General features: G+C 52.5%; 4 protein-coding genes and 1 non-coding gene across 5 annotated transcripts; 3 read left to right on the forward strand and 2 right to left on the reverse strand.

Annotated features, from left to right (window-relative positions):
- Positions 1-243: 243 nt before the first annotated feature.
- Positions 244-4,183, reverse strand: CTHT_0014900 (putative oxysterol-binding protein; the record flags this gene model as incomplete). Its single annotated transcript, XM_006691938.1, has 3 exons — positions 244-1,431; positions 1,491-4,011; positions 4,158-4,183. The coding sequence occupies 3 exons, from the start codon at positions 4,181-4,183 to the stop codon at positions 244-246; spliced, it is 3,735 nt and encodes a 1,244-aa protein (XP_006692001.1).
- Positions 4,184-5,478: 1,295 nt separating this feature from the next.
- On the forward strand, positions 5,479-6,734 carry CTHT_0014910 (acyl-CoA thioesterase-like protein; the record flags this gene model as incomplete). Its single annotated transcript, XM_006691939.1, has 3 exons — positions 5,479-5,580; positions 5,686-6,588; positions 6,657-6,734. 3 exons carry the CDS (start codon positions 5,479-5,481, stop codon positions 6,732-6,734), a joined length of 1,083 nt encoding a protein of 360 aa, XP_006692002.1.
- Positions 6,735-7,768: 1,034 nt separating this feature from the next.
- On the reverse strand, positions 7,769-11,492 carry CTHT_0014920 (uncharacterized protein; the record flags this gene model as incomplete). The annotated part of the gene is made up of 4 exons (XM_006691940.1): positions 7,769-7,980; positions 8,073-8,903; positions 8,965-10,734; positions 10,796-11,492. 4 exons carry the CDS (start codon positions 11,490-11,492, stop codon positions 7,769-7,771), a joined length of 3,510 nt encoding a protein of 1,169 aa, XP_006692003.1.
- A 1,031-nt stretch (positions 11,493-12,523) lies between these two features.
- Positions 12,524-19,888, forward strand: CTHT_0014930 (putative myosin type-2 heavy chain protein; the record flags this gene model as incomplete). The annotated part of the gene is made up of 3 exons (XM_006691941.1): positions 12,524-12,979; positions 13,046-19,360; positions 19,427-19,888. 3 exons carry the CDS (start codon positions 12,524-12,526, stop codon positions 19,886-19,888), a joined length of 7,233 nt encoding a protein of 2,410 aa, XP_006692004.1.
- A 393-nt stretch (positions 19,889-20,281) lies between these two features.
- On the forward strand, positions 20,282-20,355 carry CTHT_0014940. The gene has a single exon. It is a non-coding gene; the product is annotated as a tRNA-Asn (tRNA).
- Positions 20,356-25,189: the final 4,834 nt, after the last annotated feature.

The raw sequence follows: 25,189 nt of genomic DNA on the forward strand, positions 1-25,189 counted from the left end.
AGCAGCAACAATAGCGGCAACCTCAAAAACAGCGCGATGCCCCCATTCCGTAAGACACCGCGAGTCCAGCCTATGCGGTTCTCCGTGCCCCTAAGTCTCTGCTCCCATCCATTTGGCCACCATTGATCCACTCATGAAACTAACATCCCCAAACCATTTTGCCTTTTCCACATTCATCATGACAACATTAGTCGATCCCGACCCTATCCAACGCCCAAAACAAACATCCTCAAATCTCACCCTTCACTCAAAGATAGGCTCCAACCCATCCCACACATGGGGATCGCCATTCGGTCCCGCCCGCTCGCGCCTTTTCCAGTATTCGCCATTGAATTGCCAATACTCTTCCCCAGTGATCGGACACTTAGCCCGATAGAACCATGCGGGCACAAATTCCTCGCCCTTGGCCTCGCGCGCCCGTCTCCGGGCACGCTGCGCCTCCTCCAACCGGGTCTTTTCCGTTGCGGCAAAATCGTACTCTCCCTCTTCCATTGCCCTCTGATCCGGCCGAAACCGGCTGTCCGTCGGCGCGAGCCACGGACGCAGGTTATCGTCGATGTGGTTGAAGGTAATCACGAAAGGAGTAAGATTGAAGGGAATGCCCTCAGGGCGAGGGTTGGCCTGCCAGATGAGGAAGGCCTTGTTTGGATCGGTGATGGAGCCGCCAGGCGGGGCTTCTGCCGGGCCGGAGAAATCATCCATACCCTGGGCCTCGTAGCCGGGTGTGAGGCGAGCATATATTTTTGAGTTCCAGCGGCCGCCAATGCTGAAACGCACACGACCGTTGGCATCGAGGACCTTACCTGTAAGCTGGTAGGCACTAGAGGCTTTCCAGCCACGAGGCTTGAATTCAAGATGGCAGACCTCGTTCGTAGTCCAGTTCTTGATTTCCATCGGCCCATAATTGTCCACCATGGGGTTGCCCGTAATGATACCAATGACCGAAGATGTGACCTTTTTCCACGTGTAAAAGTCTTCCTTGCCGCCGTGGTTCGGGCGGAGCCTCAAAAACCAAGTACCAAGAGGATTCACGTCGAAACTCCGGCCATAGAACTTGGACTTGACGGCCGACTCTCCGTAGTAAGTCCACCTCGGCGACTCAGCCCAGGCCGCACCGATAGGGGGGTGATGGCTGACTTGCTCGACAAAGAAGCGATAGTTCTTATCCGGACGAACATACTCGAAGGTCTCGCCCAGAAGCGGGTTGAAGGGCTTCGCAACACGACCAATAGTGGACGCATACTCACTGGCGGCAAAGGCGGCAACGTAGAGCAATCTTTCCAAAGAGTCTGCCCTTTCGCAGGCGAGGTCAAGCAGGTCTGCGTATTCCATATCTTCGCCGCAACGATGAAGCAAAGAAGTTGGCTCATTAAAAGACACAGGGAGCGTCATCTTCGTCATGTCTTTGCCAACCATCGATTTGAGGATACCCTGATATTGGAGTTAGTACGGCAGATACCCGAGTATATTCATACTTCATTACTACTTACCCAAAGACTAATCTTGGGCCGGTTATCCGCATCCAGCTTCAAACGTGTACGAATACCATTTTCATAACCCTTGAACGAGGAGCTGATGTCAAGAACATCAGATTGCGGTACGGTTACCTTGGCTTCTTCCGCAGCAGGCGTCGCCTCCGCAGGAGGCAGTGGCTCGACCTCGACCTCTCCAGCATCAACAGCGTCAAAGAATTCATCGTCTTCAGACTCAGAATCCGAAATCTGGGCCAGCTGATTGAGAGCGGTTTGACGCCGTGACAGGGTGGACGGCTTGGTGGCTGCAGCTTCAGCGGGTACCTGCTCAACGGCCTCCGTCCTTTCTTCGGCAGCTTTCGGCGCCTCAAGAGCAGTAGTAGCCGAAAGCTGGCTTGTTTCTAGCATGCCACTTTCAGCAGCTTCCTTGAGCGCGCGCTTGGTCATCTTGCGCTTAAGCTCGGCTTCGTGAAGGCGAGCTTGCAACTCCTCCTGCTCCTTGGCAACCTGTGCCATGCTTTCTTCCCACATCCGCCGCATCTCAGATTCACGGTCCAACCGGTACTGCCAGTAGGCATCGCGATCCTTTGCAATACGAAGAAGATCGCCAATCAAGCCGTTAAGCGAACGTATGGCGGCATCGTAGGTTGAAAGGGCCTGAGAGATTTTAGAGTCGGACAGTGTCAGGGCTGGGGTTTTTGTCGACTCGGCAATCAAGGCGGCTGTGACGCTAGCCATAGTATCGAGTTGGAGCTTTGCTGATTGTGCCGTGATGTTGAAAGCGTCCTTAGTCGCCGGAGGAGCAACACGGTCACTCGAACCGTCGCCGTACTCGTCTTCATCGTCAGCATCCTCAGGAACAGTGCCGCCAGACCGATCCTTCACAGCGTCTGTGGCGGCATCGACGAATTCCTCTTCCTCATTACCAGTCGAGGCAGCTCCACCCGTACGTTGACCTGAATGCAAACGCGTGAGCTGAATACTGTTGCGGGGATGTTCGGTGACACTAGCATTCTCGCTCGCTGCCTCAGAGAGGGCCTGCGCTTCAGCCTTTGCCTGTCGAAGAAGCTCAGCATTCCGTTGGCGTTGTCTCTCTTCTTCCCTTGCCTGATCCTTGCACCATTGAATTGAGTTGTTCAGAGCCCAGAACCACCTCTTCGCTTCGACCTCGTGATTAGCTTTGAGAGTGTATTTCACCGACGACTTTCCAATGATCTCAAACTTGGTCTTCTCATCAGGGCTCATATGAAGTTTAGCAATTCTCATGTTGATAGCACCGCGACAAGCCGAGCCAGCATCATCTTGGTGTTTGTAGTAGCTTAAAACGCCATCTTCTAAGACGAACCAGCGCAGCTGGTAACCCTTTCGGTAATTGGTCCACTTCTTCAAGTAACCCCTCATTTCACGGGCCTCCCGGCCAGCGAGGGGATCATTGGGGTTCAGAGTGGTAGCGCCTTGGGCCATGGAACCCAAGACGGCTTTCTCCTGGATACCCCGCTGGGCAGCGACAGCGGCAGGTGACTTCTTCAGCATAGCGCGCGTTATCTCGTCCTTCGTGACATCCTGCGGCAATTTTCCTTTGCGGTCACGACGGAAGGGGTCGGCACCATGAAGCAAGAGGACTTGGATCAGGCGTGTGTTCTTACGCCTGGCCGCTTCGTGCAGCAGTGTACCACCGGTTTCAACAGTGGCAGGGTCAGAAGCAAACTCAGGGCTGTTAATGTCGAGGACGGCCTTGAATCGCGGCTCCTCCAGCACCTGCTCGAGGACCTTGAGGTCGCCATGGAGAATCAAATCCTGCACTTGTCTCACTTTGTTTTCGGCAAAGATTGATCTCGCCAGTTGCAGCTGTTGAAATACTTCGGGCGTCCGTGCGACATCGATGGGTAGACGGCCCTGATGGTTTGCGATGGCATCGTTGATATCCTTGTTGTCAAGCAGCATACGGACAATCTGGCTGCGACCCTGGGAGGCAGCAATGTGGAGCGGCGTATTGCCATCTTTGTCCCGCGCATTGACATCAAGAGTACCCGCGCCATCCGAAAGGACATACTCCACGACGGGCTGCTCGGCACACTGTATGGCTAAGTGCAGGATGGTGGTGTCTTCAAGAGCACCAAAATTGGAGAACGACGAAGTGCTCATGCGAGGGCTGTTGCTCGAACTCTCCCGGATTGCCTTGGAAATAAAAGCTGTGTCGCCGTTGCGCAGAGCCTCGACAATGCGGAACTTTCTGACGGACGATTCCAGAGAGGGGCCCCTCTCCAGGGGGTTGGGAGACCGGGACCCCGCGATGGAGGGGGTGTTCGAAGAAGAAGTACGTCCCATGGTGCCGCCAGAAATAGACAGCTTAGAACTGTGGCCCTTTACCGACTGGGAAGCTATTGTGGTGCCAGAAGGCTGAGATGTTGTAGCCTCTGTGGGTTGTGTGGAGGTGCTCACGTTGATAGAGGGAACCTCGTCGGCGGCCGATGCATCGTCGTCGCTGCCCTTCCTGCGCAGCAGCGACAGGGCAGAAGATTTGGTTCGGCGGTGTGAACTGTCGGACGAGGCAAAGTCAGTTCAATGTCACAATGCTGCATCATGGGCCAGCTATGATAGAACAGCGAGGTGTCATGTTGCACGTGAATCAGTGCCCAACAGACGTGCAACAGTTCAGAGTTCACAGGCAACCAGGTATCATACCTCCCGCTTTCCCCTGTGTCAGACATGACAGGATCGGGTAGCTGCCGGTACGCGCACAGAGAAGCGTGTCAAACGGACAGCCAGGCTGGCTTTGTTCTGAGAGACCCAGAACAACGGCTGGTCCTCGTTGTCGCGGATGGGGTTTGGGGAAATCGAGGAATGCCCAAACTCGCGTGCAACAGCGCAGATGATGCTGATATTATTTGATGTTAAAGATCAATGAAAGAAGCGATATTTGAGAATCGATCAAACGTAGCGAGCAGACCGCGGACAGGGTGACGTGGGGAAGAATCGCAGTTGTTGAAGCTGAGCCGGGCGGTGATGGAGGGCTCCAGGCTGGGTGGACCTATGACTCTTGGCTTGGCTTGTCACTCGACTCAGTGTCTCAGGGTGGGGAGGAGCTGTTGGGGTGGCCAAGCGTGCACGGTATCGCTGCACTTAGAAGTCATGACCACAGCACACCGAAAGTAAAGACCAGGTTGGTTGCTAGGTTGACACGGTAACACTCACAGTCTGCTGTCCCTTGGAAATGGCTACAAGAAGGGTGATGACATTGTCCCCGATATGGATAGCTGTTTTGGGACAGGTCCGGTCGACAGGCCGAGCTGGACCCCGCTAACTCTGGGATGGCGCCTATGATTTGCTGTTTCAGTTGGTGTATGGATTTCGCATGTTGAAACATGATGGGGGTAGTCGTTATGTTGACCTGGGCGAGCATCAGATGGATGGAGTTCTAAGCAAGAAGGCGCTTGAAGAGATTCCATCTCCGGTCACATGGAATCCTGAAAGGTTTTACATGTAGGCCAACGCCTTGCCTGATCAGCAGGCACAGTTCATATAAAGTAACAGCAAAGTAACAGCCAGGCAAGATAGTAATTCAGCATAGGTCAGGCTTGGACAGATTTCTTTTCCAGCTTCTCGTAAGATACGAAATGTCGCGGGGTAAGTTACGTTTGCTCAGCGCAGCCCTTGACAAGCCCAAGGCCCGGCACTTGAGGCCGATCCACTAGTGCCAGGCGTCCAGAGCCCGAGCCGGATTAAGCCGAGGTACTTCACTGTTAGACCTACAAGTTCAATCCTGTTTGACGCTTCAGAATGATAGCAAAAAGCCTGTTGTGTTCCCAGCTTCCTTTTTTCTACTTTCTGCTTGCTTTCTTTGAAGCTCGGGGTTGTTGCTTTGCTGGGCCTTTTGAGTGTTTGGTCTGCCTGTGACAAGGCAACCGGATTTACTCTCTCTCAACAATCATCGACTCAGACCAACGCAAGCGCGCGGCAATCGCATACTTCAGCCAACTGCTTAAGACCAAAGAAACGGCTCGTCATGTCTGGTCGTCCCACTCTCCTCAGGCCGCCGCCTGAGGATCCTAATAAAGCTCCCATTGAAAATGCGCTCGAAGTAACCGAGATGGCGGTTCTCGGTCCAGTAAGTAGCTTCCCTCTGCCCCCTGTGCCTCATTCCTCCTGACAAACGGCTTCTTTATATGCTCCTCACATTCTTTGCTGAATTCAGCCGCTGATGTCCTTTTAGAATATCTTCACCAATACTAGGCAACCATGGCATCCTCCAGGAGCGCGAGGCATCTACGGCGGCGCAGTGATCGCCATGTGTCTCGCAGCCGCCCAACGAACCGTGGCCCCTGACTTCGTCGTACACAGTTGCCATTGTTACTTCCTGCTGGCCGGCTCATCCGAGCTGCCTATCCTCTTTCACGTCGAGCAGGTCCGCGATGGCCGCTCCTTCGCGACCCGCACGGTCCAGGCCCGCCAGCGCGGCCGTTGCATCTTTACCACCACTATTTCCTTTGTGCGCCTGGACCCGGCCACAGTCTCACCCGACACACATGTGCGGCACTCATCTGAGCTTCCCCGGGCCGGGCCTGACAACGCGCCGCTCAAGCCGCCACCGGACGACTATACTGACGAGCCGGAGGTTGTGTCTCAGGGCCCGTTCCAGGGCACCAAGATCGAGATGGTCAACGAAGACTCACCCAACCCGTGCGACAAGAAGACGCGGCAATGGATCCGTGCGCGCGGCAAAATCACGGGCGGTATGGCGGCGCATCTCGAGGCCCTCGCCTACGTCTCGGATAGTTACTTCATCGGGACTATCACGCGCATCCATAAGCTTTGGCGGTTTCCCTTCCGTGCGGAGGAGTTTGAGGACCTGTCGCCGCGGTTGCAGGAGAAGGTTCGGGCATTGCACGAGTGGGAGGGCATGGGCAGCGACCCGCGTGAGATGATTGGACGTCCGGAAATCGGTATGATGGTCAGCTTGGACCACACCATCTATTTCCACAACCCGGGTAAGGTGCGCGCCGATGAGTGGATGTTGAGTGAGATGGACAGCCCGTGGGCCGGTGATGAGAGGGCCGTGGTGACGCAGAAGATTTTCAGCAAAGATGGCACGCTGCTGGCGACTTGCGTGCAGGAGGTAGGTTCCCCCTTTAATGAATTGTTGGCGTTCAATTGGTATTTTCAGCGAGCTAATTATCATATCAGGGCCTTATCCGCCTTAAGAAACCCAATACCAGCAAGAGCAACGAACCAAAGGTCAAAGCCGGTGAGCCCAAGCTGTAGCATGAGTCCGGTTTTTGTTCCCTGGAACTTGTGCAATTATGCTCGGATTTGGTTCGAAATCATGTACCAACTATGCATGTGTTTTTTTGAGTACATACGATATTTTCCAGTCACCCATGGGCGGCATTGGTGCATAGGAGGATGGTGCTGCTTGTCAAAGTAGATGATAATCATATTGACAATATACAAAATGATATAGTATCTTGATTAATTTATGTGGTGTCTTAGTCTGGTCACAACACAGCTGCAGCATGCACACATGACATAGCAGTTGAACTCTGGTTCACAAATCAACATGCATTGGCATCAATTGGATTCATAAGTGAGGAGAAAGATCACATTGTATTGTAGGAAACGCGAAACCGGAATCCTTGGCTATTGCAGAAGAGCAATGTGGTAGCGGACAACTCTAGTCCGAGAACAGTTTCTTCCTGCTCTCATGATACCTACGGGTTATAGCCGGGCACCTTCTGCAGCCGGGTGTCAATCCGTCAAGCCTCCAAGAACAGCAACCCCTACAGTACCCTCCTCTTTTCCTCCTCCAAAGAGGACTGTATCAATGAAGGCCCAACGACCTGGATACTCCATCTCGCGCTTCGTCCTCCTCTTTTCAGATATATCTTGTTTTCCATTCCCATACTTTCCATGCCTTCAACAAACCCGTTCTGCCACGTCTCTTACAAGTATCGACGAGCTTGGGTATCGTAGCCCTACAATTATATCCCTATAACGCCGTATCCTGCTTCCCATGGAACACTAACTCCCTTAAGTGTCGTAATTAGGCCGACCCGCTCACACTGGCTAGGTGGCATGATTCGTTCAGGAGTAAATTAACCCATGCAAAACGAGGATGCTGCTGAAAGGGAGAAAAAAAGGACAGAACACCACACACCGATGCAGAAGGGGGGATAACGGGAAAAGAAAAACGCCTAAAAGGCTACTGCCGAGAATAGGTTGCACGAACTGGAAGGAACGGCTATGGGCTGAAGGGGCAATCCGCCGTCAGTAGCTTATAGGTAATAGTATATACCGTCTTAGATGGACACCCCATCCAAGGGGAGCAGCTTGGACCTGTCGCCAATGTGCTGGAAGCGGTATTCAATGATGCCGCGGGCGATAGTTTCGAAGTCTCTAATCTTGTCGGCTTTGAACCGATGAAGAAGAGCCCGGAGCCCTTCAACGAAACGGACCTTGTCTTCTCCGTCGAACATGTCCGAATTGGACAGTTCCAGGAGGATCCTTTCATCTGCTTCAACCACGGTCGGGAGTCAGCGACGCAAGAGGGAGAGATAGAAGATCCCGATGTTAGCAGCACGTCTAATATCTAAAAACACTTACCAGCAGGAGTGATGTCAACAAAGTGCTGGAAGGAGCACCCAGAAGGGCACTGTGTCCCCTCCAGCTCATATGGGCACATCTCTTTGTCAGGATCAATCCTGCTGCTGTAAGTCAGAGACCTCCAACCACCGGCCACGAGCCGCGTGAACTCTGGATGGAATCGGAAGTTCCGGAAAAAGCGTAGAGGGCTGGAGTAAGACAAGGCAGTGTTGTCTTGTTTCGAGCCGCGTTCGTCAGAAACCTGGTGATCCGTCAGTTGATCAGTGTCCACTCCGCCGCGAGAAACGACCTTTACTTCGCCTGCAGTGTCAACCTCCAACTCTTGAGCCTCTTCGCGCGGCTGAGCAGCGACCGAAATCTGCTGGGGAACAGAACCAGAATTTTCCCCGGCCCCACTAGCTTCCCTCTGCACTGCTTGGTCGACGGAAGCGGTTGTTGGACTTGAAGACCTAGACTCCAAGTCCATGGACTCGGTTTCGTCAGCCCGCCCCTCGTGGTTGGGCTGGCTGGTGCCGGGCGAAGAGTCATCTCCGCCCGCTGAGGCCGCCGGTGCCAGGGTCGAAGCGACCTCAGCTTCTGCAGCGGCTGCTGCCACCAGGGTGCTGCCACCGACGGAGCTGTCCGCCGTAACAGGAGCGTTTGACTCGGCGCGGTCAGACCGGGCAGCAGCCGTAGGCGTGACGGCCTCATCGCCGCCAGCAGAGGTTTCCGGAGCTGGCTGGGGGGCAGTGGTGGTAGCACCTGTGGGCAGACCCTCAGCCGGGGGCCTGGCGTTGTATCCAGTCTTTCGGTCATTGCTTGGGTGACCATTGGACTGCCCCTTATTTAAACCTGCTACATGTTAGTGGATGTGTCGTGCTTGTCGACATGATGGAATTGGAAAAAGAACTACCTGAATCCACTGATGACTCAGAGGTAGTCAATTGAGGGGTAGCCTCACGGCGCTTTTCGAGATGCTCTAGCTCATCTGCCAACTGCTTCTTTTCGGCAAGTGCTTTATTAATTTCAGCTTGCAGCTGAGCCTCCTCCTCGCGTAGTTGCCTCAGCCTACGAAGCTTCTCCTCGAGGGATGACTCGACACGCGGGAGGTCAATGTTCCTAATCTGACCCCGACGGTCCACTTGTTGCTCAGAATCGACTTTGGCAGCATCGGAAGACTTGGAGAGGCTTGTTGAAGACGACTCCGACGTCTTCTCAGACGACGGTGTGCCCACACCGACTTGGTTTGGCGTAGCAGAGCCACTAACAGCCTGCTTGGCCTTGCGTCTGGCCTCTGCAAGGGCAATCTTCTTCTTCATTTCCTGAATGGCCTTTTCTTTTAGGTCCAGTTCGGTCTCGCGCCGCTTGTTATTCAAACCGGAAGGAGTGAGGGATGGAACAGGGCTCGAAATTTGCCGGTGAGTGAAGGTCTCTGTACGAGGGGGGAATTCGCGCATAGATGGGCCGCGGTTGGCAACAGGTTGTGAGGGCGGTGCCTCTTCGACCGGAGAACCCATATCCATATCCATCTCCTCGTCATCAGAAGCATCGCTTACGTCGATGATGAACGAGTTGTCGTTGCGCACGTGCCCATAGGGACGCTTGGATGAGGCCGAGTAGTCCACGAAGTCTGCTGCAACAGGACGCTTGCGCTGAGCAGCCGGATTGGGCTGGGTGTTGGTGGGGGTGGCCAGACCAGGAAGAGAAGGAGGAGCTTGGGACGGCGCCGGCGCAGTTTGGATACCAACCAGGCTCTGAGCAGAACTGGCACGGGGACCGGTAGGAATAGTCGTGGAAGATGGGCCGCTGGGAGCATTTGGCCATTGCTGCGGAGGGACAGGGGATCCGTTCTGACTTCCTTGAGCGGGCGCAGGTTCAGCTTTGCTAGGAGTAGACTTCTGAGCTGCTTGAGCTTCTCGAGACTTCTGCAGCGCAAGGATCTTCTGCTGAAGGATTCGTTCTTTCTCGCCCCAGACCCTACCTTTGGGGCCAGTAGGCGGTGTAGCAGTTGGCATGGATCCTTGTTGCGTTTGGGGTTTGGTTTCTGCGGTAGTAGGCTTGACTGGTGCCGACGGCGATGCTGTGACCGATTTCGCAGAGCCTTTCGCAGCCTTTTCTGCGAGAAGACGCGCAATGCGATCCTTTCGTTCTTCGCCCTTCGTAGCCTGATCCTGTGTCTGTTGTGCGGTAGCAACCTTGGAACCAAAAGTTGGTTGCAGTGTTGCGACAGCCTGACCGGGCTTTGTCGCCTTCGAACCCTCATTTTGCTGCTGGGCAGGAGTGGGCTGAACACCTGTCAAATCCTCATCCGTTTTAAATTGGAGGTCGCGAAAGAGGTTTCGGATGACTTGCTCGTCAAATCCTTCCTCGATGTAAGTTTTGAAACTGAGGCCCAATGGCCGAAGCCTTAAAAGCGCCTTCTGAGCTGCTTTTCTGGCTTCTTGCAAGGACCCAAAAGAGTTCAAGTAGGTAGCGGGAGCATTCTGACCAGATTGACTCTCAGAAAAGTTTACAGACGGCTGTGAGTTGTGTTTCGCATTCCAGGACTCACAAGCTTCCCCGCTTGGAGCAGCATGGTTCCCGTTCGCTACAGTCTCTTTGATAAGAGGAGGTTGAGAGGTTGAAGCTCGGCTGCCCTCGCGCGGAGAAAGGAATGGGGAATAGGACGCTGACCGATCACGATCTATTATTTGTTGGTAAGTATGTGTCTCTTGTGATCGACTGTGACAAGGAGAGAATCATACTTTCAGCAGCAAGCTCTGCAGCTTTGGGTCCATCATCTTCATCAGAGGAGGAATAGAAGCCGCCATCGGGAGTGTCCACAGCGCTCGTCGGCTGGCTTGGATTAACTGTCCGAGACAGCTTGGGGGTAGATTGTGTAGGCTTGGGACCAGATTCTTGAGGCTCGTACAAATCCTCAAACTGGCCTTCACTCAGTTCGCCCTCTTCGATCTCAACCTCGTAAGCAATACGACTGGTCGACACTGGCGGCACAGGTGTAGCTGGGTTGGAAGGCTTCGCGGGCTGGTTGCTTAGTGCACTGACCGCTGGTGCTGATTGCATGGTTTCGGACTGTTGAGAGATAAACGAAGTCGATGGAGAAGCTTGAGCAGTTGAAGTACTCGTCACAGGAGGAGGAATCGGGGCAGCCTGAGTCCAAGGGTTGAATGCCGCAACTCCATGCGGGGCATTTGCCATTCCAAGTCCTGGAATGTGAGTCGCATTATAAGCGAAGGACGCCTGTAATGCTTGCGATGCTTGCGACACCTGTACAGGCTGTTGAGTAAACGGCTGAGCAGGAGAAGCGAATGCAGAAGGATAGGGCGAAGCGTGGTAGCCAGGGTAAACATAGGGATTGTGAGGGAAAGCTGGTTGAGAAGACTGCTGGCCCTGCTGAGGAAGGCCATAGCCGAAAGATGGTGGCGGCGGATATTGAGACATCTTAAAATTGGTTCTCTGGATGCTGGTGCTAGAATCGAAGCATTTCGAGTCCGATGAACGTTGCGTGGGTCTCTCGAGGATTACAAACTTCGGTGACAGGGTAGAGCACGAGGGTATCCCCAAGAATTCGCCTCGGGTGGTGGTGTTACAAAGCAGACGCAGAAAATCCCTGCAGCAGAAGGTGACGCGTAGCCTTAAATCGACAGAATTTACTGGGTTGGTGATGCGCTGTGAGCGCGAGGATGATGGTCGTGAATTGTGATGTCAGCAACGGTATCTATGTTTGCTGAAGTTTCAGATGGCCGGATTCTGTCTTTTGATCTGCAAATATGTGGTGCTTTGAAGGCTTAACCCAGCCGATGGATGGATGATGCAGGGCAGCTGGACTGATGAACAAATGGGAACGCGTTTTGGGTCCGGCTGAGGTCGAAAAGTGCAGCCTTGAGGGACCACACTAGTCTCGATTTGCAAAATCGCATACGCACGGACCATGAGTGGGGCCAGCTTCAGCTACGCGGTGAGTGCGACCGCGGCAGATGTGGCGCCAATGACCGGACCTGCCCAATGGTGTTTACTTGATGTTCGGGGCAACCGACACCCAACCATATCACAAGCGCGATGCGGCAGTGTTAAGCCCTTCAAGCTCCATCACCCTGCTCCCTGGTCCCTACATCCATTTAGACATTCAGACCCTCACAGTTCATTTCCTCCAGCAGTCAAGACAGGAATTGGCTGTGTCAGACAGAACCAAAGCCCCAAGCACTCTGGCTTTTGCGCTTAAGTTGTTTTGGTCTTGACTTTGTCTCTCACTGTCATTATTTGCTGTTCCTCCACCTGTTTTGTTGATTACCCCTCCTTCAACCAATTCTCCTACCTGAATGTGTTTATATGGGCTCGCCTTTGATCAGCAACAGCAGCAGCATTACGACAGTGTTCCATGATACCCATTACCTAGGAGCTGGCGACGCCATTTACAATTGCTCCATGACCCTCCAGTCTTCCTAAGACCTCTCTCTACATCACACCGCGCCATGTCAGTTCGCAACAACCCCTTTACTAGGAACAATGTGCCGCCTTCGGCCGGTCCGAGTGGTGTTGGCCGCCCCAAGTCTTTTCTCGGGTCTTCCTCTGCGTCGATCTCGCAAGCAGCTCCCTCTCCGCCCTCGCATGCTCGGACACAGTCCCTCCACCATGTTTCCTCGACTCCTCAGCTAGCATCTCAGCTAGGGTCTCTGCGCAGCATTCATTCTGCTAACCGTAGCCTCACGCGGGAGCCGACATCGGCCTCCACCACGTTTGCGCCATCCTTCATCAAGACAGAAGACCTGCGCAAACCAACAGATATCGTCAATGGCATAGAGGGCGAGAGCGATTTCTCCGGCAAGAAGTATGTCTGGCTTAAGGATCCAGAGAAAGCCTTCATCAAGGGATGGGTGGTGGAGGAGCTGCCGGAGAACAAGATACTGGTTCAATGCGATGACGGCTCGGTCAGTATTGCCTACTGGGACAGAGCACCCATTGTAAGGATCCAATTCTGCTGACAAGGGGAACAGCAACGAGAGGTGGACGCTGAGAGCGTCGACAAAGTTAACCCGGCAAAGTTCGACAAGGCGAACGATATGGCCGAGCTGACACACTTGAACGAGGCCTCCGTCGTCCATAATCTTCACACCAGATATATGGCAGACTTGATATACACCTACTCTGGCCTGTTCTTGGTGACGGTCAACCCTTACACTCCCCTCCCCATTTACACAAATGAATACATTAATATGTACAAGGGTCGTGGGAGGGAAGAAAACAAACCCCACATCTTCGCCATCGCCGATGAGGCCTTCCGTAATCTGGTAGATGAGAACGAGAATCAGAGTATCCTGGTCACGGGCGAGTCGGGTGCTGGCAAGACAGAGAACACCAAAAAGGTCATTCAGTACTTGGCTGCTGTTGCGAATCCCCAGTCCCCTGTGAGAGCGCGCGGGCAGCTGCATTCCAATCTTTCAGCCCAGATTCTTAGAGCAAACCCGATTCTCGAGGCATTCGGTAACGCTCAAACGGTCCGAAATAACAACTCGTCGCGATTTGGCAAGTTTATTCGGATCGAGTTCAACCGCAATGGGGCCATCGTCGGCGCATACATTGACTGGTACCTTCTAGAGAAGTCCCGCGTCGTGCGCATCAACCCTCAAGAGCGTAACTACCACATCTTTTACCAGCTCCTTAAGGGCGCGGATTCTAGGCTGAAAAGGGAACTGCTTCTGGATGGTCTCAGCATTGAGGATTTTGCTTACACAAAGGAAGGGCAGGACAGCATCATTGGCGTGTCCGACCGGGATGAGTGGGAATCTCTTATGGAGGCTTTCTCGGTTATGGGCTTTACGCAGGAAGAGCAATCTGCTATCCTGCGCACTGTTGCCGCTGTCCTGCATCTTGGGAACATCACAGTGGCCAAGGAAAGCCGGTCTGCTGATCAGGCTCGCCTCACTCCTGAGGGTACGGATGTGGCTAAGAAAGTGTGCAATCTGCTGGGTGTACCGCTCGAGCCCTTCCTGCGCGGGTTGCTTCACCCCAAGGTGAAGGCTGGCAGAGAATGGGTCGAAAAGGTTCAAACGCCGGAGCAAGTCCGCTTCAGTCTCGATGCCCTGGCAAAAGGTATTTACGAGCGGGGTTTCGGCGACCTCGTCACTCGCATCAACCGGCAACTCGATCGCCCAGGCATGGGTCTCGATGATACTCGGTTCATCGGTGTGTTGGATATCGCTGGTTTCGAGATCTTCGAGCACAACAGCTTTGAGCAGCTTTGTATCAATTACACCAATGAGAAGCTCCAGCAGTTCTTCAACCACCACATGTTTGTGTTGGAGCAGGAAGAATATGCCAGGGAGAAGATCGACTGGAAGTTTATCGATTTTGGCAAGGATCTGCAGCCAACCATTGACTTGATTGAGCTCTCGAATCCCATCGGTATCTTCTCCTGCCTCGATGAGGACTGCGTTATGCCCAAGGCTACCGACAAGTCCTTCACCGAGAAGCTGAACTCGTTGTGGGATAAGAAGTCACCGAAGTATCGGCCATCTCGGTTGGGCCAGGGATTCATTCTCACACACTATGCGGCCGAGGTCGAGTACAACACTGAAGGCTGGCTGGAGAAGAACAAGGACCCTCTGAACGACAACCTCACCCGGTTGCTGGCTGCTTCGACCGATCCACATATCGCAAACCTCTTTGCCGATTGCGCGGACCAGGACGATGAGACGGGCGGCATGCGGAGCAGGATCAAGAAGGGTCTGTTCCGGACGGTCGCTCAAAGGCACAAGGAGCAGCTCTCAAGCCTCATGACTCAACTCCATATGACACATCCTCACTTCGTTCGGTGTATCCTGCCGAACCACGCCAAAAAGCCGAAACAATGGGTTGGCCCGTTGGTCTTGGACCAGCTTCGCTGCAACGGTGTGCTTGAAGGCATCAGAATTGCGCGAACCGGTTTCCCCAACAGGTTACCTTTCTCCGAGTTCCGCCAGCGGTATGAGGTCTTGTGCAGAGACATGCCAAAAGGTATTCTGGACGGTCAAGAGGCTGCTCGGATCATGTTGGACACGTTCGGCCTGGACAAATCCCTTTACCGCATTGGTCTGACCAAGGTATTCTTCCGGGCCGGTGTCCTTGCCGAGCTCGAAGAAAAGCGAGATGCATTGATCACTGAAATCATGACCAAGTTCCAAGCCGTTGCGCGTGGCTACATGGCACGCCGACTGGCGAACAAGAGACTGTACCGCGCCGAGGCAACCAGAGTCATACAGCGGAACTTCCAAGTCTACCTGAAGCTCTGCGACAACCCCTGGTGGCAGCTGCTTCTTAGGATGAGGCCACTGCTAGGTGCGACGCGCACAGCAGCCGAAGTCAAGAAACGCGATGAGATGATCAAGCAGCTCAACGAGAAGATGGCAAAAGAGCTTGAAGTTCGCCAGAGGCTTGAAGAGGAGCGCCGTAACGTCCATGCTGAACTCATGCGCATTCAACAAACCCTTGAAAGCGAACGCGCCCTGGCTCTTGACAAGGAAGAAATATTCAAGCGGCTACAGCTACGCGAAGCGGAGCTTGAAGATAAGCTTGCTGGTGCATTAGAGGACCAGGAGAAGCTCGAAGAGCAGCTCGACGCCCTCCTCGAGGCCAAGAAGCGGGCTGAAGCCGATGTGGAGCGCTATCGCGTCCAGCTTGACCAGGCAGCAGGTCTCATTGCGCGCCTAGAAAAGGAGAAGAATGAGCTTGTGGCTCGTGTGGCCGACCTTGAACGTGCTATTGATGACATTACGAAGAGCCAGTCGGAGCGCAGCGAGCAAGAAGCCGCTTTGCAGGCGGAGATCAAGATGCTGCAGAGCCAGCTTGCGCTTAAGGACCGCAAGGTTCGCGATCTGGAGACCAAACTACTTAAGACGGATCAGGACCTTGAGGTCAAACTGATGACAGCCCAGAAGGAGCTGCAGGCCTCGCGGGCTAAGAACTCACAGCTTGCTGCAGAAAACCGGGAGATCCAGCAACAGTTAGCACAGCTGTCCAAGACCTCAACCGACTACGAAGATCTGGTCCGTAAGAAAGAAAGTGAGCTGTCTCTTCTGCGCTCGGACAATAAGAAGTATGAGGCCGAGCGTCGCACCCTTGAGGACGAGAAGAAGCATCTCACGGCAGAGAGAGATAAGGCTACCGAGCGGCTCCGCGAAGTTTCAGCCGAGCTCGCAGCTATGAAGGCCGAGCAAGCGCAGCTGTTGAGGGAAGCCGAGGATGCCAAGCGTCTGCTCGAGGATCGCCTCTCTGAGGACGCACAGGCTGATCAAAACCGTCGGGTCCTGGAGGCACAGATTAAGGATTTGAAGGAGCAGCTTTACCAGACGCAGAAGGATCTCAGCAGAGAGCGCCAGTCTCGTGATGATGTCCAGTTGCTCGGGGAGCACAAGTACAACACCCTGAAGGAGGAGTACGATCGCCTTAATGAGGCCAAAATCATCATCGAGAAAGAGCTCTATGCTGCACAGGATACTCTCCGCCGCACCATCAATGCTCGGACCACGGCCGAACGGGAGCGGGATGAGGCTCGGGACGAGATTCGTAAACTCCGAGCTGCCATGATCCAGGCCGAGGAAGCCCGTCGAGAAGCCGAGATTATGGGAGAGAGAGCTGCTTTCAAAATTGCCCGGGAACGTGAGGAAAGCCTGCGCAAGGACCTCGATGCGGCACATGACCGGCTCCGTTGGTTCGAAGGTGAATGCTCCAAGCTGAACCGCGAAATTGACGACCTCAACAAGGTGATCATCGAATCTAGAGAATTCGGGCTCCGCAACGATCAAGAGAAGGAACGGCTTGAGCGCGAACTTCATACCGTCAAGAGTCGGCTGGTCGCATCTGAAAATGACAATCGTGCCCTTCTTAACAAGCTTCAGCAGAAGGGTTTGGAGATTGCGCGGTCAACTTCTCGCGCTAGTGAGGCATCCCGTGCCCAGATCCAGGCATTGCAACGCGAGAAGGCCAAGCTAGAGGAGCAAAATGCTAAGCTCAACAAGCAACTCGGCGATTCGCAGGTCACTATTGCTTCCTTGGAGAAGAGGCTTGAGAAACTGCAGCTCAGCTTGGAAGACCTCAACCACGAAGTTGCCCGGGAGGTACAAAACAGCCGGAGTGCCGAGAAGGCCCAGTCTACCTTCACCGTTCAGTTGGCTGAAGCCAATCGCACTATCGAATCGGAACGTCAGCTCAGGACCCAAGCCCAGAACACTGTGCGCACGTTGCAATCAACCCTTGAGGCTCGCGATGCGGAACTTGCTGAGCTGAGAAGACAGTTGTTGGCTGCTTTAAAAACTGTCGATCCCGACTCGGCGCCGCCAATCCAGTCGCACAACGAATGCACTCATGAGAAGCTCCTTACTAAGAACTTCGATCTGGTTAGGAAGATTGAGGATCTCCATCAAAACCTTCAGGTTCAGATAGCAGCTCGCGCAAATGCCGAGGCGCAGGTGGCCGACCTAAGGGCCGAGGTGACTGCGTTGAAGGCAGCGCGAACTGAGTCTCCTACTCGGAAAGCTCTTGTCGAGGAAACCATCAATAAGGATGTCTTTAACACCTCGCCAACGCAAAAGCGGACGAGATTCAATGATCGTCTCCATGATAGCACTTCGACTCCAGCCCGCAAAACCACACCGAACTCTGAACTTGACAACATCCTGCAAGACTCGATCCCTTCTGACAAAACTGTGGACATCGTTAGCCTCAACAATCATATGGATCTCAAGGCCGAGATTGAGCAGCTGCAGAACCAGCTTCAGCTCGCAGAGATGCAGAACAAGCACTTGCAGGCCCAGCTTGAGAGGGCCAAGTCGGCTCCGCCCGAGACATACATGGATGACAAGAGCCGGTTACAGAAGCTGGAGCTGGCCAACGCCCGTCTGCATGCAATGCTCGACAAGTCGACCCAGCAGGTGTCTGCGCTCGAGAAGGCCCTCCACAAAGGCGAACTCACTCTACGGGATATCCAGACTAAATCCTATGAGGAGCTCTATGACCTCCTCAACAGCCAAGAGAATTCTCGCCGTGAGCTCCTGAACAGCCACAACGATGCCATTGCCGAGCTGGCTGATCTGAAAGGGCACTTGGAGAAACTCCGGTATGACCGCGCTCAACTCGAGGTGGACCTCCGTGACGCTAGGTCAGACCTTCAGGAGATGACCCTGGCCCGCGACCAAGAAGCGGCCAGCCGGAACCAGCTGCTGCAGGAATATGCCGATCTTCAAATCCGCTTGGATGCTGAGTCTTCGAAGCTCGCCGATGTCACTGCCAGTCTCAATCTCTACAAGAGCCGTGCCGACGAGTACTTCAGCAAGCTTGAGCAAGCGGAGATTGCTGTGCTCAAGGCAACCCGTGCTGAGCAGTTCGCCAAGTCGCAGGCCAAAGAGGCTGAGGAGAGCTGTGCTGAAATGATGGCGGAGCGCAAGCGGCTAGAGGAAACTATAGAGGACCTTCAGCAACAGACTCAGCGTCTTGAGGAGAAGGTTGAAGACTTATCGACCGATCTGGAAGCGGCTCTGCAGGCCAAGAAGAGGCTACAGCATGAACTCGAAGATTACCGCAATCAGCGGGCCAATGATATCGAGGACAAGGAATCGAGCATGGAGCAGCTGCGTAAGAAGTACCAGGCCGAGTTTGCCGCTTTGAGCAAGGAACTCGATCTTGCCCGTGAGGAGAAGCTGTTCAAACAAGCCGAGATCACGCGGCTGCGTGAAGAACTCGAGGACCTGCGCTCCAAGTGGGATGACGAGGTGCTCAACAGCTCGACTTGGTCCAAGGAGAAGGCGCGTCTGCAGGCGACGCTTGCCGATGTTGTCGCTTCCCGTGACGAGGCAGTTAGCGCGCACAATGAGGCTCAGGGCAAGATTGTGTCACTGCTGTCGCAAGTGCGGGAGCTGCGGACGTCTGTGGATGAGATTACTGCCGAAAGGGATAACCTGCTGCGTGAGAAGCGGAACCTGGAGTCTCGGCTGGAGGAGGCTAAGGCTGGTCTCGAGTCGCTGGCCAAGAGTGAAAGTCCCGCGATGCGAAACGCTGCGAATATTGACAAGGAAATTCTCGAGCTCAAGGCCGCTGTTGCTCAGCAAGAGGACATCGCTGCTGCGGCGGTTGAGAAAATGCGACGTGCTGAGGCCTTGGCGGCGGAAATGCAGAAGGATATTGTGGCTGAGAGGGAGGCCAGCGCAGAGCTGCAGAAACAGAAGGCAGCGCTGGAGAAGCAGCTCAACGAGATGCAGCTCAAATTTATTGATCTCGAAACTAAGGGTTTCTCGGCGGCCAGCAACGATATAAAGTTCCTTCACAAGCGCATTCAAGAGGTGAGTTGGATTCCTGAGGTACTGATCCCACTATCCATGGTGGCCAGCACGCTAATATTCCACCAGCTCGAATCCCAGCTCGAGCAGCATGAGAACGAGCGCACAAAGGAGCAGCGGTCGGTGCGCAACGTGGACCGTATCGTCAAAGACCTGCAGGCCCAAGTCGAACGCAAGGACAAGCAGAACGCCCAGCTCAACGAAGATATTACGCGGCTACGCGACAAGGTCGACAAGCTGCTTAAGACTATCGAGGAGCTGCAAGCATCCGAAAGCCAGAGCGAACTATCACTGCGCCGGGCCGAGCGTGAGTTGCGTGAGGAACGTGAGAAGTGTCTCCGCCTGGAACGCGAGCTTGAGGGCTGGAAGAACCTACGCATATCAGGCGGATCCGTCGCTGGCAGTGTACTGGGTAGCGTCCGCGGCCGCAATGGGCCGACCGTTACCTTTGTGAATGATGAGAATATCAAGATTCCGCAGCGGAAGAGCAGCCTTAGTCGGGTGCCGAGCTTGACCAAGGGGTTTATTTGAAGGGCGGGGATGGTGTAACATTTCAAGATAAGGGGGGTCTTACGACGGTAATGATTCCAAGCAGATGTGGTTGGATGGATGAATGGATGGGTGTCAGGGCTGGCACAGGATTATGATGGCAAACGAAGTCATGCTTATGACTGATGATTGATAATGACTATGGACGGTTTATTGGAACGTCAGGTCATGGTTGTAGGGCTTGATAATTGTAGGGTCTTAGTGCTGTGGGTCGATTTCAAAATGACGCTTTTTATTCGATTTGATTGTGTGAAACTTGGAGCTTTGGTGCAAACAACGAGGACGTCATGATCAGCGTCCAAGTGTTTTCAATTTCTTTGTGGTGAACTGAGAGGGTCGTTATGATCCCAAGTTATTGAAGTGAGCGTCACGAGATCCTCTGTGGCGCAATTGGCTAGCGCGTCTGACTGTTAATCAGGAGGTTGGAAGTTCGAGCCTTCCCGGAGGAGTCCTATTTTGCCTTTTGCTCATTTGTTACCTCGGTTATCCTTATGAGTTTTTGTGTCTGTCCATTTTATGCCTCTAGGGTCCCCAATTTGTAGTCCTCAAACACGATGAAGCGTTTCGAGCATCGATTACAAATTTTGGTGTTTTTCTCTGGAGCGGGAAGCATATCTACACCGACTCTCTGATACTGAAGACTAGACCCCATCCGGCAGAAAACCCGGGTTCGCTTCCCCGGACCGCCCCTCCGACCCCAACCGCATCCCTTCCTTACTTCTAGCATCCCATATTCTGATTCGCAGCATTTTCTGCATCTTCGCTCCATATATTCCCTTTTTTTCGCCTCATCATGTAAGGCAACCAATGTTTGTCTAAGCCTCATCCCTTTCTGGCCTCGCTTTATCAAGACTCAAGCATGTTCCTGGAAAGTTTGCTGACACAAGGGGTAAAGGAGAGGAGAAACGTGTGCCATAGGCAGGGACAGAGTTGCCAGATTCCCGAATCATGGTTCGAGGTTGAGTCCTACTTTCCGTGCCGTACCCTCGTCTGCACTAAAAGTCTTATCGTTCCATCTTGTTAGCTGCACATCCAATGGTTTATTGAAACCATTGTTCTCGGTGAGGTGGCTAGCCAATGTATGGTGAGTTGATGTACCTGCCTCGCTTGAAATGCCAGCAGTTCAGAGAAGAGAAGGACTTTCAGCAGGTAAGCATCTCTGTAGTGTGCCTAGGGTAGGTACTTCCCTTAGTAGCTTATGTTCACTCCTCTGATTGTCAGTGCTGCCTGACTCCAGTTCACCCCAGAACCTCAAGAGATACTTACAATGGATACCAAACATACCTCTAGCTCTCTGGAGTCAAAAGCACTTTCCTGTTGTAAGTTGTGCGGTGTTACCCCTAGGGAAAGCGAAAGTTGGCCGTCGGTTTTACATCGTCCACGACCTTTAAACTTGAATCCTTGACTGGCACCAGATCCCACAGAAAATCAACACGTTGCAATCATATACCTGCAAGTGTCTTGAAATAACGCCAAGATGAAGATCGCCTTATTGTGTGTGCCTGCGCTGACCGGAGTTGTATTGGCCCAAGATCTCTCTGGTCAACCAGCATGTGCCGTAAGTCCCCGTATGGCAACCGAACTAGAAGGGTATATGCATATTACTCTGCTTCTGCAAACTGACGACTACAACACCCAGACCTCCTGCATCATCTCTGCCGTGAGTGCTGTCGGATGCGCTCCCGCAGATATCAGCTGTCAATGTGGCCCAAGCAAAGCAGCCATCGGTGCCAGTGCTGCGCCCTGCCTTCTCCAGAACTGCCCGTTATCGGCTTTGGGCCAAGCACAGAGTGCAGGCGAAGCAAAATGCAAGAGCTATTCCGCTTCGCATACGACAAGGAATTCGGCGACTACGACACATGCCGGGAGTGCATTGAAGGACGGGAACGAGAAGAACCATGCATCCGAGGTACCTCAGAGGGGATAAACTTGACTGAGAAGCTGCCCAGTTATGGTTGTTCTAGCATCTACCCACACGGTGTAAGGTGAAAAGACTGCATAGTTTACTCGGGATTTCTGTTTTCTATGGCCTGGAAGGGCCTTCTAATTGTCATTCAAGTATGCTGGGGGTATTATCATGAGCTAGCATGGAAAGAGAAATGACACATATGACCATCCTGGCAACCTTAACAATTACACGGAGATGTCGGATGATTGATAGCACGGCTCAGAGGTGTTTGAACAATCCGCTAAGCTACACCCCCAGATCCCGATAGATTCTGATTATAACATAACTCTATATGGAAAACGCCGAATAAGTGTCACAGCACAGTCAGGTTGCTTTCCTACCTATCTGCGCAGCTCTTTTCCCGTGTAAACCTAGACAGATTGACCGGTCACTTATACCCGGGATAAAAAAGTCTTGGCCCATTGCAGCGGGCTTTGTTAATGGAGGGACAGAGTCTCAAACTGTCTTAACGGAGCTTCTGCCTGCTATCACGTTAGATTCAATGACAGGTCTCTAGCACTTTGGATATATCAGCCATCTCTTAGAATTTGCTGTCGTGCCAGCGGCCTCCAAGACCAGATGCCAGCGCCATCTGCTGTATGTCTTTCAAGAAAATCATAGATGACATGCCGCTTCAATCGTAGAATGTATCTGCATCGGCACTATCGTTGCCAGGTGCACTCATGGCAAAGATATAATTACGAAATCGTTCAAAAGCTGGGCAATGGCGTGTTTGGAGAGGTAGCGAAAGTTAGGAAGAAAGAGACAGGGGAAAAGTAAATCAAAGAGCGAAGCTGTGTCGTTTGACAAAGCTATTGTTACTGACAGCTGGAATCTTCAGGTGGAGGTATGCAAGACATGAAAGTGTAAAGATGGTAAACATGGCAATGGTACAGTAATGTATGTGGTGCGGCAAGGTGAATACTCAGCAGGTCCGGGATGTGTGATACATCGCTCTGCTGTCAAGAGACATAAGCTGTGACTTTGATCAGAGTAATTATAACCTTTGATGGGTTCTCTACGCAGGCGGAGATCTTTGGAGTTACTTCGCGCGATGTCTACAAACACATATAATTACGCTCCCTATGCTTAGGCCCTAAGTCGGCGGCAAGACTCTCCGCAAGAATGGTTGCTGACTTTGCCCCCTCAGCTTCAGCTTTGGCTATTTATTATGGCTGCGAGATCGCAACAGGCATGGCATCATTCTTCCCTCGTGATATCCTCCATCGTTATCTGAAGCCGTAGAATGATGGGTCAAGCCTTCGATTCTCAGTCAGGTTTTTGGATGACGTTAATTCGGTGGAGAACAAAACAGTGTTGCTCCGGTGGCCCATTACAAACAAGCTCTTAGCTGACCTTCAAGCGGTTGTACTGACAACGTGGCAAGGCATGCCCCAACAGGATAAGGTAGGCAGCTTGTACAAACTTGATACGAGTTTGAATCAAAAGCTTATGGCTCTGACTGTGACATATGTTATGGTATGGATCCAATTGGTTCCTTGCACAAATACACTGATAGCTAGATTTGATCGAACAGAAAATCCGGGAGTCACTGAAATCGTCGGGGTTTTTGGAGCAAAATATCCTGGTGTCTCCATGACGGACCCCTTTTGTGCCGTTTCCAGAAATTGACTACATAATTCCAATGTGTGTCGAAGAATATGTTAGAGAATGTCAAAAAATAGGATCAGAGAGGCCATCTTGATCGTTTTCTTACTGAAAGGTGCCAAGGCGTTTCCTTCCTCAACCCTCAAAAGAGATATCACAAAAGTATCTCGAGGAGCTTCGCAACCTTACCAAGCAATGCTTACAACTAGACCCTCATTTGCGTCCAACCGACCAAAGTCTAGACTAAGTAGTCAAGCTTTCTCGTGATCTGGGAACACGTGAGAAGAGCTATATATACTGCACCAATTGCTGTACAGAATACGAAAGGTCAGTTAGCCCTCCACTTTCAATTACGTATTCTACATTATCTTTCATACATGTTAGAGCCCCTGGAACGAAGAACAGCAAGTTAGCTAGCGTTCTGTGCAGAGATACCTGCAGTCGGGAGGAAAATCTTTCCATTAAACCCAGAGATCCTGGCTCAACCAGGTGTCTAGCAAGTTGTGAAGGCCGATATTGTCAGGGAAATTGTTGCACCAGTTGCTCAGGTGTCATCGCTAATTAAGCAACCACTTGCTCAGGTAAAGCAATACAAGCGGTGTCAACACAGGGCGTGCTACACCAGGACTATTCCGAGAGCCATCATCCATTATCTATGCCAGTTGCTCCAGTGATACCTGAAACGTACCAAGCACCTGCACGTTCTCCAGTAGCACCGCGATCGAAGAAGCTTTTGAAGGAAGAGTAGGACAACCTCGATGACCAACTTTTCATTGCTTGTTATGACCGCAACGTAGCCGAAGTTAAGCAGCTATTTGAGCTTGGAGCATCTGCCGCAGCGATGATAGATGAGCCCGATCTGTCAGGAGAACTCATGAGGTCACCCACAAGGACATGTTTATCACACTGAAACGACCATCGGATTATGGCGCGAATCCCAGAGCTGTTTGCGATATAGGATGCACCCCGCTATCCTGGGCAATTCACAGTGACAACCCAGATATTTACGTCCTTCTCATTGAAGCAGATCCTGGTTGCATCTGGAATCTCGATAGAAGGGGCGGAATGGTGCTGCACCGGCCCGCTGAACTTACTAGCTTGGAACTTGTTGAGTATTACTCAACAACTGTGGAGCGGACAAGACTATGAGAGACTTTGAGAGCGAGGCTCCTATTGATTTAGTCCCTGCTTCAGTTGGAGGGAACAAGAGAGAAAGAAACGAAGATCTTGGAGTTGCTAGAACTGGGAGATCACAAACAGTTATCGATAAATCCGAGGATGAGATGTTATAAGACTTGGGCTCCAGTTCTTTTGGGAAGCAAAGTATAATATTTATCAAAGAGCTTCGCAAAACTACTGTTAACGTAAGAGGAGAAAGGTAGGGGACCTATTCAAGGCAGAAGAAAGCTTAAGGAACAGGACGAAGTTCGTTCACTGTGCGAACTTCAGGCTCTGACTTGACCACACTGTGTACGGAGGTAAACCCCTTCGCGCGCCAATCTGCGCCGTTAAGCATTTCCAGAACAACTCTGAGATACACTCATCAATTCATCCACTTTGTGTGAATCACGACATTTAATAATCAGCTAGCAGTAAGTGTCTTGTATACACTTTTAAAGAGCTAAAAAAAACTTAAATTTACTAATGTCATATAAGGAATTGCTTGAAGCTGCGCTCTTCCCCGCCAATCAGCAAGACTTTCACTAACTCAACCAGCCATTATCAAC

Source organism: Thermochaetoides thermophila, assembly GCF_000221225.1.
Source record: "Thermochaetoides thermophila DSM 1495 unplaced genomic scaffold scf7180000011814, whole genome shotgun sequence".
Taxonomy (NCBI): domain Eukaryota; kingdom Fungi; phylum Ascomycota; class Sordariomycetes; order Sordariales; family Chaetomiaceae; genus Thermochaetoides; species Thermochaetoides thermophila.